General features: G+C 46.2%; 1 protein-coding gene across 1 annotated transcript in view; it reads right to left on the bottom strand.

Moving 5' to 3' along the window:
* The window catches only part of LOC112224720 (diacylglycerol kinase eta-like), a 131,980-nt gene that overhangs the window by 63,849 nt on the left and 48,902 nt on the right, over window positions 1-19,229 (bottom strand). The window contains exons 4-5 of the mRNA XM_042319949.1: window positions 14,918-15,022; window positions 8,587-8,719 (exon numbers count right to left, since the gene is read on the bottom strand). Of these exons, the coding sequence (XP_042175883.1) occupies window positions 8,587-8,719; window positions 14,918-15,022 (238 nt within the window). The remainder of the gene's footprint in view (window positions 1-8,586; window positions 8,720-14,917; window positions 15,023-19,229) is intronic.

Raw genomic sequence — 19,229 nt, 5'->3', positions numbered from 1 at the left:
ACACCACCATCAGGTTAACACACTGATCCCTCTGCAACCACCATCAGGTTAACACACTGATCCCTTTGCGACCACCATCAGGTTAACGCACTGATCCCTCTACCACCATCAGGTTAACACACTGATCACTCTGCAACCACCATCAGGTTAACACACTGATCACTCTGCAACCACCATCAGGTTAACACACCACCATCAGGTTAACACACTGATCCCTTTGCAACCACCATCAGGTTAACACACTGATCGCTCTGCAACCACCATCAGGTTAACACACTGATCACTCTGCAACCACCATCAGGTTAACACACCACCATCAGGTTAACACACTGATCCCTCTGCAACCACCATCAGGTTAACACACTGATCCCTCTGCAACCACCATCAGGTTAACACACTGATCCCTCTGCAACCACCATCAGGTTAACAAACTGATCCCTTTGCAACCACCATCAGGGTGATCCCTCTGCAACCACCATCAGGTTAACACACTGATCACTCTGCAACCACCATCAGGTTAACACACCACCATCAGGTTAACACACCACCATCAGGTTAACACACTGATCCCTCTGCAACCACCATCAGGTTAACACACTGATCCCTTTGCGACCACCATCAGGTTAACGCACTGATCCCTCTGCAACCACCATCAGGTTAACACACTGATCACTCTGCAACCACCATCAGGTTAACACACTGATCACTCTGCAACCACCATCAGGTTAACACACCACCATCAGGTTAACACACTGATCCCTTTGCAACCACCATCAGGTTAACACACTGATCGCTCTGCAACCACCATCAGGTTAACACACTGATCACTCTGCAACCACCATCAGGTTAACACACCACCATCAGGTTAACACACTGATCCCTCTGCAACCACCATCAGGTTAACACACTGATCCCTCTGCAACCACCATCAGGTTAACACACTGATCCCTCTGCAACCACCATCAGGTTAACACACTGATCCCTCTGCAACCACCATCAGGTTAACACACTGATCCCTCTGCAACCACCATCAGGTTAACACACCACCTTCAGGTTAACACACTGATCGCTCTGCAACCACCATCAGGTTAACACACCACCATCAGGTTAACACACCACCATCAGGTTAACACACTGATCCCTCTGCAACCACCATCAGGTTAACACACTGATCCCTCTGCAACCACCATCAGGTTAACACACTGATCACTCTGCAACCACCATCAGGTTAACACACTGATCACTCTGCAACCACCATCAGGTTAACACACCACCATCAGGTTAACACACTGATCCCTTTGCAACCACCATCAGGTTAACACACTGATCGCTCTGCAACCACCATCAGGTTAACACACTGATCACTCTGCAACCACCATCAGGTTAACACACCACCATCAGGTTAACACACTGATCCCTCTGCAACCACCATCAGGTTAACACACTGATCCCTCTGCAACCACCATCAGGTTAACACACTGATCCCTCTGCAACCACCATCAGGTTAACACACTGATCCCTCTGCAACCACCATCAGGTTAACACACTGATCCCTCTGCAACCACCATCAGGTTAACACACCACCTTCAGGTTAACACACTGATCGCTCTGCAACCACCATCAGGTTAACACACCACCATCAGGTTAACACACCACCATCAGGTTAACACACTGATCCCTCTGCAACCACCATCAGGTTAACACACTGATCCCTTTGCGACCAACATCAGGTTAATGCACTGATCCCTCTGCAACCACCATCAGGTTAACACACTGATCACTCTGCAACCACCATCAGGTTAACACACCACCATCAGGTTAACACACTGATCTCTCTGCAACCAACATCAGGTTAACACACTGATCCCTCTGCAACCAACATCAGGTTAACACACTGATCCCTCTGCAACCACCATCAGGTTAACACACTGAACCCTCTGCAACCAACATCAGGTTAACACACTGATCACTCTGCAACCACCATCCGGTTAACACACTGATCACTCTGCAACCAACATCAGGTTAACACACTGATCACTCTGCAACCACCATCAGGTTATCACACCACCATCAGGTTAACACACTGATCCCTTTGCAACCACCATCAGGTTAACACACTGATCGCTCTACAACCACCATCAGGTTAACACACTGATCACTCTGCAACCACCATCAGGTTAACACACCACCATCAGGTTAACACACTGATCACTCTGCAACCACCATCAGGTTATCACACCACCATCAGGTTAACACACTGATCCCTTTGCAACCACCATCAGGTTAACACACTGATCGCTCTACAACCACCATCAGGTTAACACACTGATCACTCTGCAACCACCATCAGGTTAACACACCACCATCAGGTTAACACACTGATCACTCTGCAACCACCATCAGGTTAACACACCACCATCAGGTTAACACACGGATCACTCTGCAACCACCATCAGGTTAACACACTGACACTGTTACACTACCAGGGTTACACTTTATTTGACCTTTTAGCAGGGGAAACAATACCAATGAATTAATCAACCAGCTTTTTTTGGGAGGGGGGTGTTAAAATAGCCCACAATGGATCAATGGTGTTGAAATCATTCATTTAAGTACCAGAGAGTGCCTATTGTAACCCCACGACCAAATAAGGCACATTTTAGAATTCACTGCATTTAAATACATCTCCACTCACATAATAGGGAATGGAAGTGTCAGAGGCATGGAGCATGCAGTCTGGATCCCTGTCACAGGCCCCCAGGCCGCTCAAAACAATGAGCTGTAAAACCCCAGGTGAGAGAGAGACTGTAACCCACTGTAACCTCTGCATATATACAGTACAGTCTATATATGATGGCCGACCGGTCAGGCACTTATTGTGAGTGGCTTTGCATAAGAATGAACTAAAATGTAAATGCAGAAGGAATACTTGATATCTGGCCACTGGTGGAGTGTGTCCATAATGTATATTCATTATAGATGAGGAGGCACTTAACAACCAAACATGAAAAATGACTGGACTTGGAATGTTCCATTGTCGAAAACAACACTCAGATAAGGACACACGCACACGTACAGGCACGTACTGACATGCAAACACACACACACACACACACACACACACACACACACACACACACACACACACACACACACACACACCGGGAAACCAAGACTAATTGGCCAGCGCCACTCCTTGCCATTGGCAGACAGTGATAAACAGTATTGTGTTCTCTTAATGTTACTAAATGTTGACTAAATGTTCACTAACAGGATTTAGAGTTACATTAGGGAAACATCGATTGCAGACGGATATGAGATGTTTTTTTTCCATAGAGATCAGTTCCGTGGTTTCAGACTGTTTGTAACCAGAGGATAGCTGGTGTGTGTGGGGCACTCATCAATCCCTATTGATCGTCCAGAGCAGGAAATCAAAGTGAAACAGAAGCATCTCTGATTGCTGTGAAACTGTCTGTCTAGCTGTTCTCACCACTTAAAGCCTCTCTTTCTCATTCTTTTGTTTCTCTGTGTTTCATAATTTGTCTTCAATTCACTGAATGTGCATTCGGTAAGTATTGCGACCCCACATTTTGTTACGTTACAGCCTTATTCTAAAATGGATTAAGTTAAAACATTTCCTCATCAATCCACACACAATACCCCATAATGACAAAGTGGAAACAGGTTTGTAGAAATGTTTGCAAATGTATAAAAAATAAAAAATAGAAATACCTTACATAAGTATTCAAACCGTGTGTTATGAGACTCAAAATTGAGCCAGGTAGATCCTATTTCCTTTACTCATCCTTGAGATGTTTCTACAACTTGATTGGAGTCCACCTGTGGTGAATTCAATTGATTGGACATGATTTGGAAAGGCACACACCTGTCTATATAAGATCCTACAGTTGACAGTGCATGTCAGAGATTAAACCAAGCCATGAGGTTGACGGAATTGTCAGTAGAGCTCAGAGACAGGATTGTGTTGAGGCACAGATCTGGGGAAGGGTACCAAAAAAGTTCTGCAGCATTGAAGGTCCCCAAGAACACAGTGGCCTCCATCATTCTTAGTTTGGAAGTTTGGAACCACCAAGATTCTTCCTAGATCTTCCTAGATCTTCTTCCTAGATCTTCTTCCTAGATCTTCCTAGATCTGTCTGCCATGCCAAACTGTGCAATCGGGGAAGAATGGCCTTGGTCAGAGCTCCAGAGTTCCTCTGTGAAGATAGGAGAACCATTGAAAAAGGACAACCATCTGCAGAGAAGAATGGGAGAAACTCCCCAAATAAAGGTGTGTCGAGCTTGTAGCGTCATAGTCGAGAAGACTTGAGGCTGTAATCGCTGCCAAAGGTGCTTCAACAAAGTACTGAGTAAAGGGTCTGAATACTTATGTAAATGTGATATTTCCATTTGGGGGGGGGGGGATAAGGCTGTAACGTAACGAAATGTGGTAAAATTCAAGAATTCTGAATGCAATGTTTATACAAGAGTATGTGGACACCCATTCAAATTAGTGGACTTGGCTATTTAAGCCACACGCATTGCTGACAGGTGTCCAACATCGAGCACACAGCCATACAATCTCCATAGACACACATCATCAGTAGCATGGCCTTACTGAAGAACACAGCGACTTTGAACATGGCACCGTCATAGGATGCCACCTTTCCAACAAGTCAGTTCTTCAAATGTCTGCCCTGCTAGAGCTGCCCCGGTCAACTGTAAGTGCTGTTATTGTGAAGTGGAAATGTCTTGGAGCAACAATGGCTCAGCCGTGAAGTGGTAGGCCACACAAGCTCACAGAACTGGACCACTGAGTGCTACATCGCAGTGCTACAGTGCTACAGCACTCACTATCGAGTTGCAAACTGCCTCTGGAAACAAGAACTGTTCGTCGGGAGCTTCATGAAATGGGTTTCCATGGCCAAGCAGCCGCACACAAGCCTAAGAACACCATCTGCGATGGCTGGAGTGGTGTAAAGCTCGCCACCATTGGACTCTAGAGCAGTGGAAACGCATTCTCTGGAGTGATGAATCGCGCTTCACCATCTGGCAGTTCAATCGACAAATCTGGGTTTGGTGGATGCCACGAGGACACTACCTGCCCCGATGCATAGTGCCAACGATTGGTGGAGGAGGAATAATGGTCTGGGGCTGTTTTTCATGGTTCGGTCAAGGCCCCAGTTCTTGTGAAGGGAACTCTTAAGGCTACAGCATACAGATCATTTTGTGCTTCCAACTTTTAGAGCGTTGGACTAGTAACCGAAAGGTTGCAAGATTGATTCCCCGAGTTGACAAGTTAAAAATCTGCCGTTCTGCCCCTGAACAGGCAGTTAACCCACTGTTCCTAGGCCGTCATTGAAAACAAGAATTTGTTCATAACTGACTTGCCTAGTTAAATAGGTAAAAAGGTCAAATAAAAATGATCAATTGAAAGACAGATTGGCACATGGTCCAATGTCCCAAAAAGGAGACTAAAAGAGCCAAAGTAATGTTCATTACAAAAGCTTGATACTACTCAGAACCAGAGCCACATGAGTACTGCAACCTATGTATCTATCCAGTCATTCTTTATTGAAGCCACAACAATGTAATCAGAATTAATTAGAAGGAGCTAATGATCGATACCCTAGACGAAGCTAATTCAATATCTGGACCTTGAAGCCAGTTTAACTTCTGATTTTCATTCTTCCACTCTAATGAAGGACTGATTTAGACCTGGGACACCAAGTCGGTACAATTAATGATCAGATAAAACAGCAGTACTCCAGACCAGACTTCCAGGATCGGATTTGAATACCCCTGCCCTAGACCCAAGACCGGATTTGGGAAACCAATGTGTTTTTTTGTAGTGGAAAACTTCCTGCAATTTGTCATACTATTCTACACATTGTGTAGATTCAAAGCTAATTTCCTACAATTCTACACATCTTGCCATGAGCAGAGAGAAAAATGTTCTCATCTCATGCTATTGTTCACATCTAATGCTAAGATAACTTTTAACAGTTTTCAAGCTAATCTCCTGCTATTCTACATGTGTTCTATTGAGGCTGAGAGAAATGTATAAATTTTTTATGGAAATTTCCTGCAATTCTACATATTTGCCATTGCTTATAACACCAAAAAAAAGGAGGATGGGGGCCCCGGGTACGAAGGCCAACCCTTCTTCTGATCTGGAGAGCTACTGGGTGTATAGGCTTTGGTTTCAACACTACTCTCACTAGCTAATCAAGGTCCTGATGAGCAGCTGATTAAAATAGCAGATTCAGATGTCTGTTAGAGCAGTGCTGGAGCGAAAGTGTGCGGAAGAAGGAGGGTTGGCCCATCCTGGTTCAGACAGTCAGGTTGCAGAGGAGACTGGAACAATGGGGGTTGATATACTGCAGTAATGAGAGGTTGTGTCAGAGAAGGAGAGTTAGCTCTCTCTTTCTCTCCCTCCCACCCTCTGTCAAGCTCTCTCTGCCTCTCTCTCTTGCTTTTTCCTCTCCATCTCTCTGCCTCTCTCAAACTCCTCTCTCTCGCTCTCTGTCTAGCTCTCTCTGCCTCTCTCTCTTGCTCTCTCTCCTCTCCATCTCTCTGCCTCTCTCCCACCCCTCTCTCTCGCTCTCTGTCTAGCTCTCCCACCCCTCTCTCTCGCTCTCTGTCTAGCTCTCTCTGCCTCTCTCACCCCTCTCTCACACACACACACTGCCTCTCAATATAACAACTATGTTTTTCCCCTAACAGTAACAGGGGCTCCCGAGTGGAGCAGCGGTCTAAGGCACTGCAGCTCAGTGCAAGAGGTGTCACTACAGCCCCTTGTTCAAATCCAGGCTGTATCACATCCGGCCGTGATTGGGAGTCCCATAGGGTGGCACACAATTGGCACAGCATCGTTTGGTTGGGGTAGGCCGTCATTGTAAATATAAATGTATTCTTTACTGGCTTGCCTAGTAAAATAAAAAATGACAGATGGTATATGATTTGTTCCAATGTTAAATCAACACTATATTAAAACTACAGGGACAGGTGTGGGAATGACGCAACTTGTCCACACCTCAGCTGTGAAGGAAGTGTAACCAACGTACCAATACTATTTATGCATCAGACAACCATAATGAACACCATCTGTATATTCCTCTACTGCTAATTAGCATAGCCTGTGTGTGTGTGTGTGTGTGTGTGTGTGTGTGTGTGTGTGTGTCTACCGTAGACATTGTGAGTCTAACGTTCCACATCATCTGGAACCATTAAGCATGAATTAACACACACACTCACACACCACACACACAGCCATAAAAGCCTTTGAAGAGCCTTCAAAGAGGAAGCCCTTCATTTTAGGGCAATTAATGGGTTATCATTAGCCTCTCACACTAGGCTAGCCAGCAGAGAGGACACTACACACTAGGCTAGCCAGCATAGAGGACACTACACACTAGGCTAGCCAGCAGAGAGGACACTACACACTAGGCTAGCCAGCAGAGAGGACACTACACACTAGGCTAGCCAGCAGAGAGGACACTACACACTAGGCTAGCCAGCAGAGAGACACTACACACACTAGCCAGCAGAGAGGACACACACTAGGCTAGCCAGCAGAGAGGACACTACACAGGCTAGGCTAGCCAGCGGAGAGGACACTACACACTAGGACACTACACACTAGGCTAGCCAGCAGAGAGGACACTACACACTAGGCTAGCCAGCAGAGAGGACACTACACACTAGGCTAGCCAGCAGAGAGGACACTACACACTAGGCTAGGCTAGCCAGCAGAGAGGACACTACACACTAGACTAGCCAGCAGAGAGGACACTACACACTAGGACTAGCCAGCAGAGAGGACACTACACACTAGGCTAGCCAGCAGAGAGGACACTACACACTAGACTAGCCAGCAGAGAGGACACTACACACTAGACTAGCCAGCAGAGAGGACACTACACACTAGGCTAGCCAGCAGAGAGGACACTACACACTAGGTTAGCCAGCAGAGAGGACACTACACACTAGGTTAGCCAGCAGAGAGGACACTACACACTAGACTAGCCAGAGCCAGCAGAGAGGTCACGACATATCGTAAGCTCTTCTCAACCCACACCTCACTTCTCCAGCCAATACACCAATCGCCTATCATTCAGCTCCAGCACTGCCCTCCTATTCTTAATCGATCCGAATTAAAATAATATCATAAAGTGGTATTGACTGCATAGTTAAATTGAACAGTCTCCAACCCAGCTCTACTAAGAGCTCATAGTCCTACTTCCTGGATGGGTTAGCCTGGTTGTGACCTTATACTCCACAGGGAGGAAATAGAAATAAGTAAGTCTGTCCCATTCCCCATCGTACAGCCCTGTTAACACTATATCCCCCCTCCACCTCTCCAGGAATGATTCAAACTACCACGGCCCAGGAGGGACACACAGCACTAAGGAAACCACCACAGCCCAGGAGGGACACACAGCATTAAGGGAAAACACAGAAGACAGTATCCTCTCATTAATTAGGAGACTGAGAGATAAATGAGGAGGAGAGGTGTTAGGAGAGATTAAACAGAGATGTGAGTGTGTGTGTGTGTGTGTGGTGTGTGTGTGTGGTGTGTCTTACCCTCGCAGGACAGGCCGTGGGAGGTGACGCCAGAGAGGCTGTCCCTACAGACGTTACAGAAGGTGGGCCGTGCGTGGGAGCAGGCATACCAGTTGTGCATCCCTGAGAAATGTTCCACATTAAACTGTGCTGTCTGACAAACGAGAGGTTAAATCAGGTTGGCAACACCAGGATAGACAGTCAGGTACTTTACTTCAAACATTAGGTTCCGTTTTGCTCACATTAAGAAACACACACTGACCAAAGTAATATAAATAGATATATAGATAAAGTAATCGTAACATTCTGAATAGACAAATGGCACAAATGACCCTAACATTTTGAAGAGATGGTGTGGCACAGATAACCGTCACTTTAAATAGATGGAAAGGTACATTATCCAAAGGCGATTCCACATCTAGTAAACATTGATTGCATGTTCACATTGTTTACTTAAACTGAGACACCGTTAAAGAACACCTATATAAATTGTTAACATAAATTGCATTGCAGTGTTTACGATACAATGTTTTTGGATAGCTCAGTGGTGTTTTAGGTGAGCAACATAGAACCTATACACACACATTTTACACAAGCATTTGAAGAGATTACTTGACATTTTCTCACTTCTTTATAGAAGGCTTTTACAATGTATAGGAGACAGATTTGACCATAAATCATATCATATCATACCACACACACACGCACACACACACCTACGCACGCACGCACACACACGCACCTACGCACGCACACACACACACACGCACACCTACGCACGCACGCACACACACACACACACACACACCTACGCACGCACGCACACACACACACACACCTACGCACGCACGCACACACACACACACACACCTACGCACGCACGCACACACACACGCACACCTACGCACGCACGCACGCACACACACACACACACCTACGCACGCACGCACACACACACACACACACCTACGCACGCACACACACACACACACACACACTACGCACACACACACACACACACACACACACACACACACACGCACACACACGCACACGCACACGCACCTACGCACGCACACACACACACACACACACGCACACACACCTACGCACGCACACACATACACACACACACGCACACACACGCGCACACACACACACGCACACGCACACACACCTACGCACGCACACACACACACACCTACGCACGCACACACACACACGCACACGCACACACCATCTATCCATCCCTATTAGAATGGGAACCTATGGTTTCAACATGGGAGTATAGTTTCCTGAACCTCTAATTCTATCAACTCTATACTCTGTAGCTCAGCGGTGTATTGCAGTGGAGAGGAAAGAGGGCAGAGATGGAAACAATCTTATATCATCTGTCTTTCCCAAATGAAAGGCATTAATATGCAATGCTGGCACTGTACAATATACACTGTATCTGCCTGGAGACAAACGCTGCAGTCAACCAATATCAACAGTTATATCTGTTTCTGGTCGCGGCAAAACACAACTAACGGCAACGCTGTTAAAAACATCCTGAGAAGATAATACAGGGATTATTATTATTCAGCGTGAATATCTAACAGCCACTCTTATCTTCCTGTTGTAAAAAAGATCCTTGGGTTCGTGATAGAGTGATGTGAGGGACTATTTAGTGCCGAACTCTGTTTCCTGGTGAGTTCTAAGACACCCAGAGAGTAAGACACTAGCAGTTAAAAACCTGTCAAACCTTTCCGTTTAGACAACACCGCCTGGTGTTATGTTTGTGTGTGTGACTGTGGGACTGTGGGACTTCTCTGAGTGTGACACTGTGTGTGTGTATGCATGTGTGTATGTCTCCTGTGAGCTGGGCTTCCACGACCACCCTCAATGGGTGAAATAGATGTTCCAGTCCACTGCACGCTACAGAACATGCAACCTACTGCTCACACTACACTACCCTGCTACTCACACTACACTACCCTGCTACTCACACTACACTACCCTGCTACTCACACTACACTACCCTGCTACTCACACAACACTACCCTGGTACTCACACTACACTACCCTGCTACTCACACTACACTACCCTGCTACTCACACTACACTACCCTGCTACTCACACTACACTACCCTGCTACTCACACTACACCCTGCTACTCACACTACACTACCCTGCTACACACTACACTACCCTGCTACTCACACTACACTACCCTGCTACTCACACTACACTACCCTGCTACTCACACTACACACCCTGCTACTCACACTACACCCTGCTACTCACACTACACTACCCTGCTACACTACACTACCCTGCTACTCACACTACACTACCCTGCTACTACTACACTACCCTGCTACTCACACTACACCCTGCTACTCACACACACTACCCTGCTACTCACACTACCCTGCTACTCACACTACACTACCCTGCACTACCCTGCTACTCACACTACACTACCCTGCTACTCACACTACACTACCCTGCTACTCACACTACACTACCCTGCTACTCACACTACACTACCCTGCTACTCACACTACACTACCCTGCTACACACTACACTACCCTGCTACTCACTACACTACCCTGCTACTCACACTACACTACCCTGCTACTCACACTACACTACCCTGCTACTCACACTACACTACCCTGCTACTCACACTACACTACCCTGCTACTCACACTACACTACCCTGCTACTCACACTACACTACCCTGCTACTCACACTACACTACCCTGCTACTCACACTCACACTCACACTACCCTGCTACTCACACTACACTACCCCTGCTCACACTACACACTACACTACCCTGCTACTCACACTACACTACCCTGCTACTCACACTACCCTGCACTACACTACCCTGCTACTCACACTACACTACCCTGCTGCTCACACTACCCTGCTACTCACACTACACTACCCTGCTACTCACACTACACTACCCTGCTACTCACACTACACTACCCTGCTACTCACACTACACTACCCTGCTACTCACACTACACTACCCTACTCACACACTACCCTGCTACTCACACTACACTACCCTGCTACTCACACTACACTACCCTGCTACACTACACTACCCTGCTACTCACACTACACTACCCTGCTACTCACACACTACCCACTACTCACACTACCCTGCTACTCACACTACACTACCCTGCTACTCACACTACACTACCCTGCTACACTACACACACTACACTACCCTGCTACTCACACTACACTACCCTGCTCACACTACCCCTGCTACTACACACTACACTACCCTGCTACTCACACTACACTACCCTGCTACTCACACTACACTACCCTGCTACTCACACTACACCCCTACTCACACTACACTACCCTGCTACTACACTACCCACTCACACTACCCTGCTACTCACACTACACTACCCTGCTACTCACACTACACTACCCTGCTACTCACACTACACTACCCTGCTACTCACACTACACTACCCTGCTACTCACACTACACTCACACTACCCTGCTCACACTACACTACCCTGCACTCACACTACCCTGCTACTCACACTACACTACCCTGCTACTCACACTACACTACCCTGCTACTCACACTACACTACCCTGCTACTCACACTACACTACCCTGCTACTCACTACACTACCCTGCTACTCACACTACCCTGCTACTCACACTACACTACCCTGCTACTCACACACACTACCCTGCTACTCACACTACACTACCCTGCTACTCACACACACTACCCTGCTACTCACACTACACTACCCTGCTACTCACACTACACTACCCTGCTACTCACACTACCCTCACACTACACTACCCTGCTACTCACACTACACTACCCTGCTACTCACACTACCCTGCTACTCACACTACACTACCCTGCTACTCACACTACCCTGCCCTCACACTACACTACTGCTACACTACACTACCCTGCTACTCACACTACACTACCCTGCTACTCACACTACACTACCCTGCTACTCACACACTACCCTGCTACTCACACTACACTACCCTGCTACTACACTACCCTGCTACTCACACTACACTACCCTGCTACTCACACTACACTGCCCTGCTACTCACACTACACTACCCTGCTACTCACACTCACACTACCCTGCTACTCACACTACACTACCCTGCTACTCACACTACACTACCCTGCTACTCACACTACACTACCCTGCTCACACTCACACTACTCACTACCCTGCTACTCACACTACACTACCCCTGCTCACACTACACTACCCTGCTACACTACACTACCCTGCTACTCACACTACTACTACCCTGCTACTCACACTACACTACCCTGCTACTCACACTACACCCTGCTACCCTGCTACCCTGCTACACTACACTACCCTGCCACACTCACACTACCCTGCTACTCACACTACACTACCCTGCTCACACTACCCTGCTACTCACACTACCCTGCTACTCACAATACACTACACTACCCTGCTACTCACACTACACTACCCTGCTACTCACACTACACTACCCCTGCTCACACTACCCTGCTACTCACACTACACTACCCTGCTACTCACACTACACTACCCTGCTCACACTACTACCCTGCTACTCACACTACACTACCCTGCTACTCACCCTGCTACTCACACTACACTACCCTGCTACTCTGCTACACTACACTACACTACCCTGCTACTCACACTACACTACCCTGCTACTCACACTACACTACCCTGCTACTCACACTACACTACCCTGCTACTCACACACACTACCCTGCTACACTACCCTGCTACTCACACTACACTACCCTGCTCACACTACACTACCCTGCTCACACTACACTACCCTGCTACTACCCACACTACACTACACTACCCTGCTACTCACACTACACTACCCTGCTACTCACACTACACTACCCTGCTACTCACACTACACTACCCTACACTACTCACACTACACTACCCTGCTACTCACACTACACTACCCTGCTACTCACACTACACTACCCTGCTACTCACACTACCCTGCTACTCACACTACACTACCCTGCTCACACTACCCTGCTACTCACACTACACTACCCTGCTACTCACACTACCCTGCTACTCACACTACACTACCCTGCTACACTACACTACCCTGCTACTCACACTACACTACCCTGCTACTCACACTACCCTGCTACTCACACTACACTACCCTGCTACTCACACTCACACTACCCTGCTACTCACACTACACTACCCTGCTACTCACACTACCCTGCTACTCACACTACACTACCCTGCTACTCACACTACACACCCTGCTACTCACACTACACACACTCACACCCTGCTACTCACACTACACTACCCTGCTCACTACCCTGCTACACACACTACCCTGCTACTCACACTACACTACTACTCACACCCTGCTACTCACACTACACTACCCTGCTACTCACACTACCCTGCTACTCACACTACACTACCCTGCTACTCACACTACCCTGCTACTCACACTACCCTGCTACTCACACTACACTACCCTGCTACTCACACTACACTACCCTGCTACTCACACTACACTACCCTGCTACTCACACTACACTACCCTGCTACTCACCCTGCTACTCACACTACCCTGCTACTCACACTACCCTGCTACTCACACTACCCTGCTACTCACACTACACTACCCTGCTACTCACACTACACTACCCTGCTACTCACACTACCCTGCTACTCACACTACACCCTGCTACCCACACTACACTACCCTGCTACTCACACTACACTACCCTGCTACTCACACACTACCCTGCTGCTCACACTACACTACCCTGCTACCCACACTACACTACCCTGCTACTCACACTACACTACCCTGCTACTCACACTCTACTACCCTGCTGCTCACACTACACTACCCTGCTACTCACACTACACTACCCTGCTACTCACACTCTACCACCCTGCTACTCACACTCTACTACCCTGCTACTCACACTACACTACCCTGCTGCTCACACACCTTCATCAGAAACAACAGAAACAGAAATATCTGCACTCTTAACTGACATAGTAAGACAATGATCAGATCAAAGATCTATTGTTTTCTGCAACACAATGCATACCACCTCTCTCCTTCCCCCTCTCTCCATGCCTTGTGTATCCATACCACCTGTCCCCTTCTCCCTCTTCTCTCCATCCCCCTCTCTCCATGCCTCCTGTCTCCATGTCTCCTCTCTCATTCTCTGCCTCTTTCTCTCTCACTCTCAAAAGCTCACACAGGCAGTGGATCTGTTGCTATAGAGAAGAGAGAATGGATCTGGTCTTACCTCGTAATGCTCTCGGGACTGGACGGACTTCAGCGAGCTGATCCAGTCCTCCATCTCTTTCCTGTTTTCTGCGCAGAGGATGAGCCTGCGGAACGGAGTGATCACCTGGATGGATAGAGAGACAGAGAGGGAAAATGAGTGTACTGTCCTCTCCTCTGCCTGCTCTGCCTCTGAGCCGATGGGAGATCCGCTCTCCGTCTTTAAAAGAGAACTAGCCCCCTCCCTCCCTCCCTCGCTCTCTTTCTCAGCCCTCTCAAATATTTCCTCACTCTCTCCCTCATCACTTATTCACCCTCCCCTACCCACCCCTCTTCTCTCTCTCTCTCTCTCTGTCTGCCCCCTAACACTCCCTCTGTTTTGAATATGATGCGAGGTGACAGGCTGAGCCTTGGTAAAGGCTGATAGCCCATCACCCCACTTCCTCCTCCTCTCTTCCTTTGCTCTGTCCCTCTCTCCGCGCTGAGGGAGGAAAAGAGAGCCTCCCAGGGGACACAGAGACAGAAAGACATGAGACAGAAAGACAAAACAGACAGAAAGACATGAGACAGAAAGACAAAACAGACAGAAAGACATGAGACAGAAAGACAAAACAGACAGAAAGACATGAGACAGAAAGACATGAGACAGAAAGACATGAGACAGAAAGACATGACAAAACAGACAGAAAGACATGAGACAGAAAGACAAAACAGACAGAAAGACATGAGACAGAAAGACATGAGACAGAAAGACATAACAGACAGAAAGACATGAGACAGAAAGACAAAACAGACAGAAAGACATGAGACAGAAAGACAAAACAGACAGAAAGACATGAGACAGAAAGACAAAACAGACAGAAAGACATGAGACAGAAAGACAAAACAGACAGAAAGACATGAGACAGAAAGACAAAACAGACAGAAAGACATGAGACAGAAAGACATAACAGACAGAAAGACATGAGACAGAAAGACAAAACAGACAGAAAGACATGAGACAGAAAGACATGAGACAGAAAGACATGAGACAGAAAGACATGAGACAGAAAGACATGAGACAGAAAGACATGAGACAGAAAGACATGAGACAGAAAGACATGAGACAGAAAGACATAACAGACAGAAAGACATAACAGACAGAAAGACATGAGACAGAAAGACATGAGACAGAAAGACATAACAGACAGAAAGACATGAGACAGAAAGACATAACAGACAGAAAGACATGAGACAGAAAGACATGAGACAGAAAGACATGAGACAGAAAGACAAAACAGACAGAAAGACATGAGACAGAAAGACATAAGACAGAAAGACATGAGACAGAAAGACATAACAGACAGAAAGACATGAGACAGAAAGACATAACAGACAGAAAGACATGAGACAGAAAGACATGAGACAGAAAGACATGAGACAGAAAGACATGAGACAGAAAGACAAAACAGACAGAAAGACATAACAGACAGAAAGACATGAGACAGAAAGACATGTGACAGAAAGACATAACAGACAGAAAGACATGAGACAGAAAGACATGAGACAGAAAGACATGAGACAGAAAGACATGAGACAGAAAGACATGAGACAGAAAGACAAACAGACAGAAAGACATGAGACAGAAAGACAGAAAGACAGAAAGACAGAAAGACATGACAAAACAGACAGAAAGACAAAACAGACAGAAAGACATGAGACAGAAAGACATGAGACAGAAAGACATGACAGAAAGACATAACAGACAGAAAGACATGAGACAGAAAGACATGAGACAGAAAGACATGAGACAGAAAGACATGTGACAGAAAGACATGACACAGAAAGACAAAACAGACAGAAAGACATGAGACAGAAAGACAAAACAGACAGAAAGACATGAGACAGAAAGACAAAAGAGACAGAAAGACATGAGACAGAAAGACATAACAGACAGAAAGACATGAGACAGAAAGACAAAACAGACAGAAAGACATGAGACAGAAAGACATGAGACAGAAAGACATGAGACAGAAAGACAAAACAGACAGAAAGACATAACAGACAGAAAGACATGAGACAGAAAGACATGTGACAGAAAGACATAACAGACAGAAAGACATGAGACAGAAAGACATGAGACAGAAAGACATGAGACAGAAAGACATGAGACAGAAAGACATAAGACAGAAAGACATAAGACAGAAAGACATAACAGACAGAAAGACATAACAGACAGAAAGACATGAGACAGAAAGACATGAGACAGAAAGACATGAGACAGAAAGACATGAGACAGAAAGACATGTGACAGAAAGACATGACACAGAAAGACAAAACAGACAGAAAGACATGAGACAGAAAGACAAAACAGACAGAAAGACATGAGACAGAAAGACATGAGACAGAAAGACAAATCAGACAGAAAGACATAACAGACAGAAAGACATGAGACAGAAAGACATAACAGACAGAAAGACATAACAGACAGAAAGACATGAGACAGAAAGACAAAACAGACAGAAAGACATGAGACAGAAAGACAAAACAGACAGAAAGACATGAGACAGAAAGACAAAACAGACAGAAAGACATGAGACAGAAAGACAAAACAGACAGAAAGACATGAGACAGAAAGAGACAGAAAGACATGAGACAGAAAGACATGAGACAGAAAGACATAACAGACAGAAAGACATGAGACAGAAAGACAGAAAGACATGAGACAGAAAGACATGAGACAGAAAGACAGAAAGACATGAGACAGAAAGACATGAGACAGAAAGACATAACAGACAGAAAGACATGAGACAGAAAGACAGAAAGACATGAGACAGAAAGACAAAACAGACAGAAAGACATAACAGACAGACATGAGACAGAAAGACATGAGACAGAAATACATGAGACAGAAATACATGTGACAGAAAGACATGAGACAGAAAGACATGAGACAGAAAGACATGAGACAGAAAGACATGATACAGAAAGACATGAGACAGAAAGACATAACAGACAGAAAGACAAAACAGACAGAAAGACATGAGACAGAAAGACAAAACAGACAGAAAGACATGAGACAGAAAGACATGAGACAGAAAGACATGAGACAGAAAGACATGAGACAGAAAGACATAACAGACAGAAAGACATGAGACAGAAAGACAAAACAGACAGAAAGACATGAGACAGAAAGACAAAACAGACAGACAGACATGAGACAGAAAGACATGAGACAGAAATACATGAGACAGAAAGACATGAGACAGAAAGACATAACAGACAGAAAGACATGACAAAACAGACAGAAAGAATAACAGACAGACATGAGACAGAAAGACATGAGACAGAAAGACATGAGACAGAAAGACATGAGACAGAAAGACATGAGACAGAAAGACAGAAAGACAGACAGAAATAATGAGACAGAAAACAGACAGACAAAAAGACATGAGACAGACAGAAAAAGACATGAGACAGAAAGACAAAACAGACAGAAAGACATAACAGACAGACATGAGACAGAAAGACAAAACAGACAGAAAGACATGAGACAGAAAGACAAAACAGACAGAAAGACATAACAGACAGACATGAGACAGAAAGACATGAGACAGAAAGACATGAGACAGAAAGACATGACACAGAAAGACATGACACAGAAAGACATGAGACAGAAAGACATGAGACAGAAAGACATGAGACAGAAAGAGACAAAACCCTTTCAGCATTCATCACTTCTTCATCATTCTGGATTATCTCTCCTTACTCTTCTTTTCTTACCTTCCTTTCATGTTTACCCCTCTGCCTTCTTTCTTTCTCTCTCTCTCTCTTTTCTCCTCCCTCTCCATATTTCCCTTCCCTCCCCTTCTCCTCTCTCTCCATATTTCCCTTCCCTCTCCTCCTCTCTTCATCCTTCACCTCCCCCCTTCTCCTCTCTCTCCATATTTCCCTTCCCTCACCTCCTCTCTCTCCATATTTCCCTTCCCTCTCCTCCTTTTTTCATCCTTCACCTCCCCCTTCTCCTCTCTCTCCATATTTCCCTTCCCTCACCTCCTCTCTCTCCATATTTCCCTTCCCAAACCTTCTCCTCTCTCTCCATATTTCCCTTCCCTCTCCTCCTCTCTTCATCCTTCGCCCCCCTCCCCTTCTCCTCTCTCTCCATATTTCCCTTCCTTCACCTCCTCTCTCTCCATATTTCCCTTCCCTCTCCTCCTTTCTTCATCCTTCACCTCCCCCTGCTCCTCTCTCTCCATATTTCCCTTCCCTCACCTCCTCTCTCTCCATATTTCCCTTTCCCTTCCCAAACCTTCTCCTCTCTCTCCATATTTCCCTTCCCCTCCTCCTTTCTTCAT

This window comes from Oncorhynchus tshawytscha, linkage group LG03 (genome assembly GCF_018296145.1).
Source record: "Oncorhynchus tshawytscha isolate Ot180627B linkage group LG03, Otsh_v2.0, whole genome shotgun sequence".
NCBI classification, from domain to species: Eukaryota; Metazoa; Chordata; class Actinopteri; order Salmoniformes; family Salmonidae; genus Oncorhynchus; species Oncorhynchus tshawytscha.
This window is presented reverse-complemented; position numbering and strand designations above follow the sequence as displayed.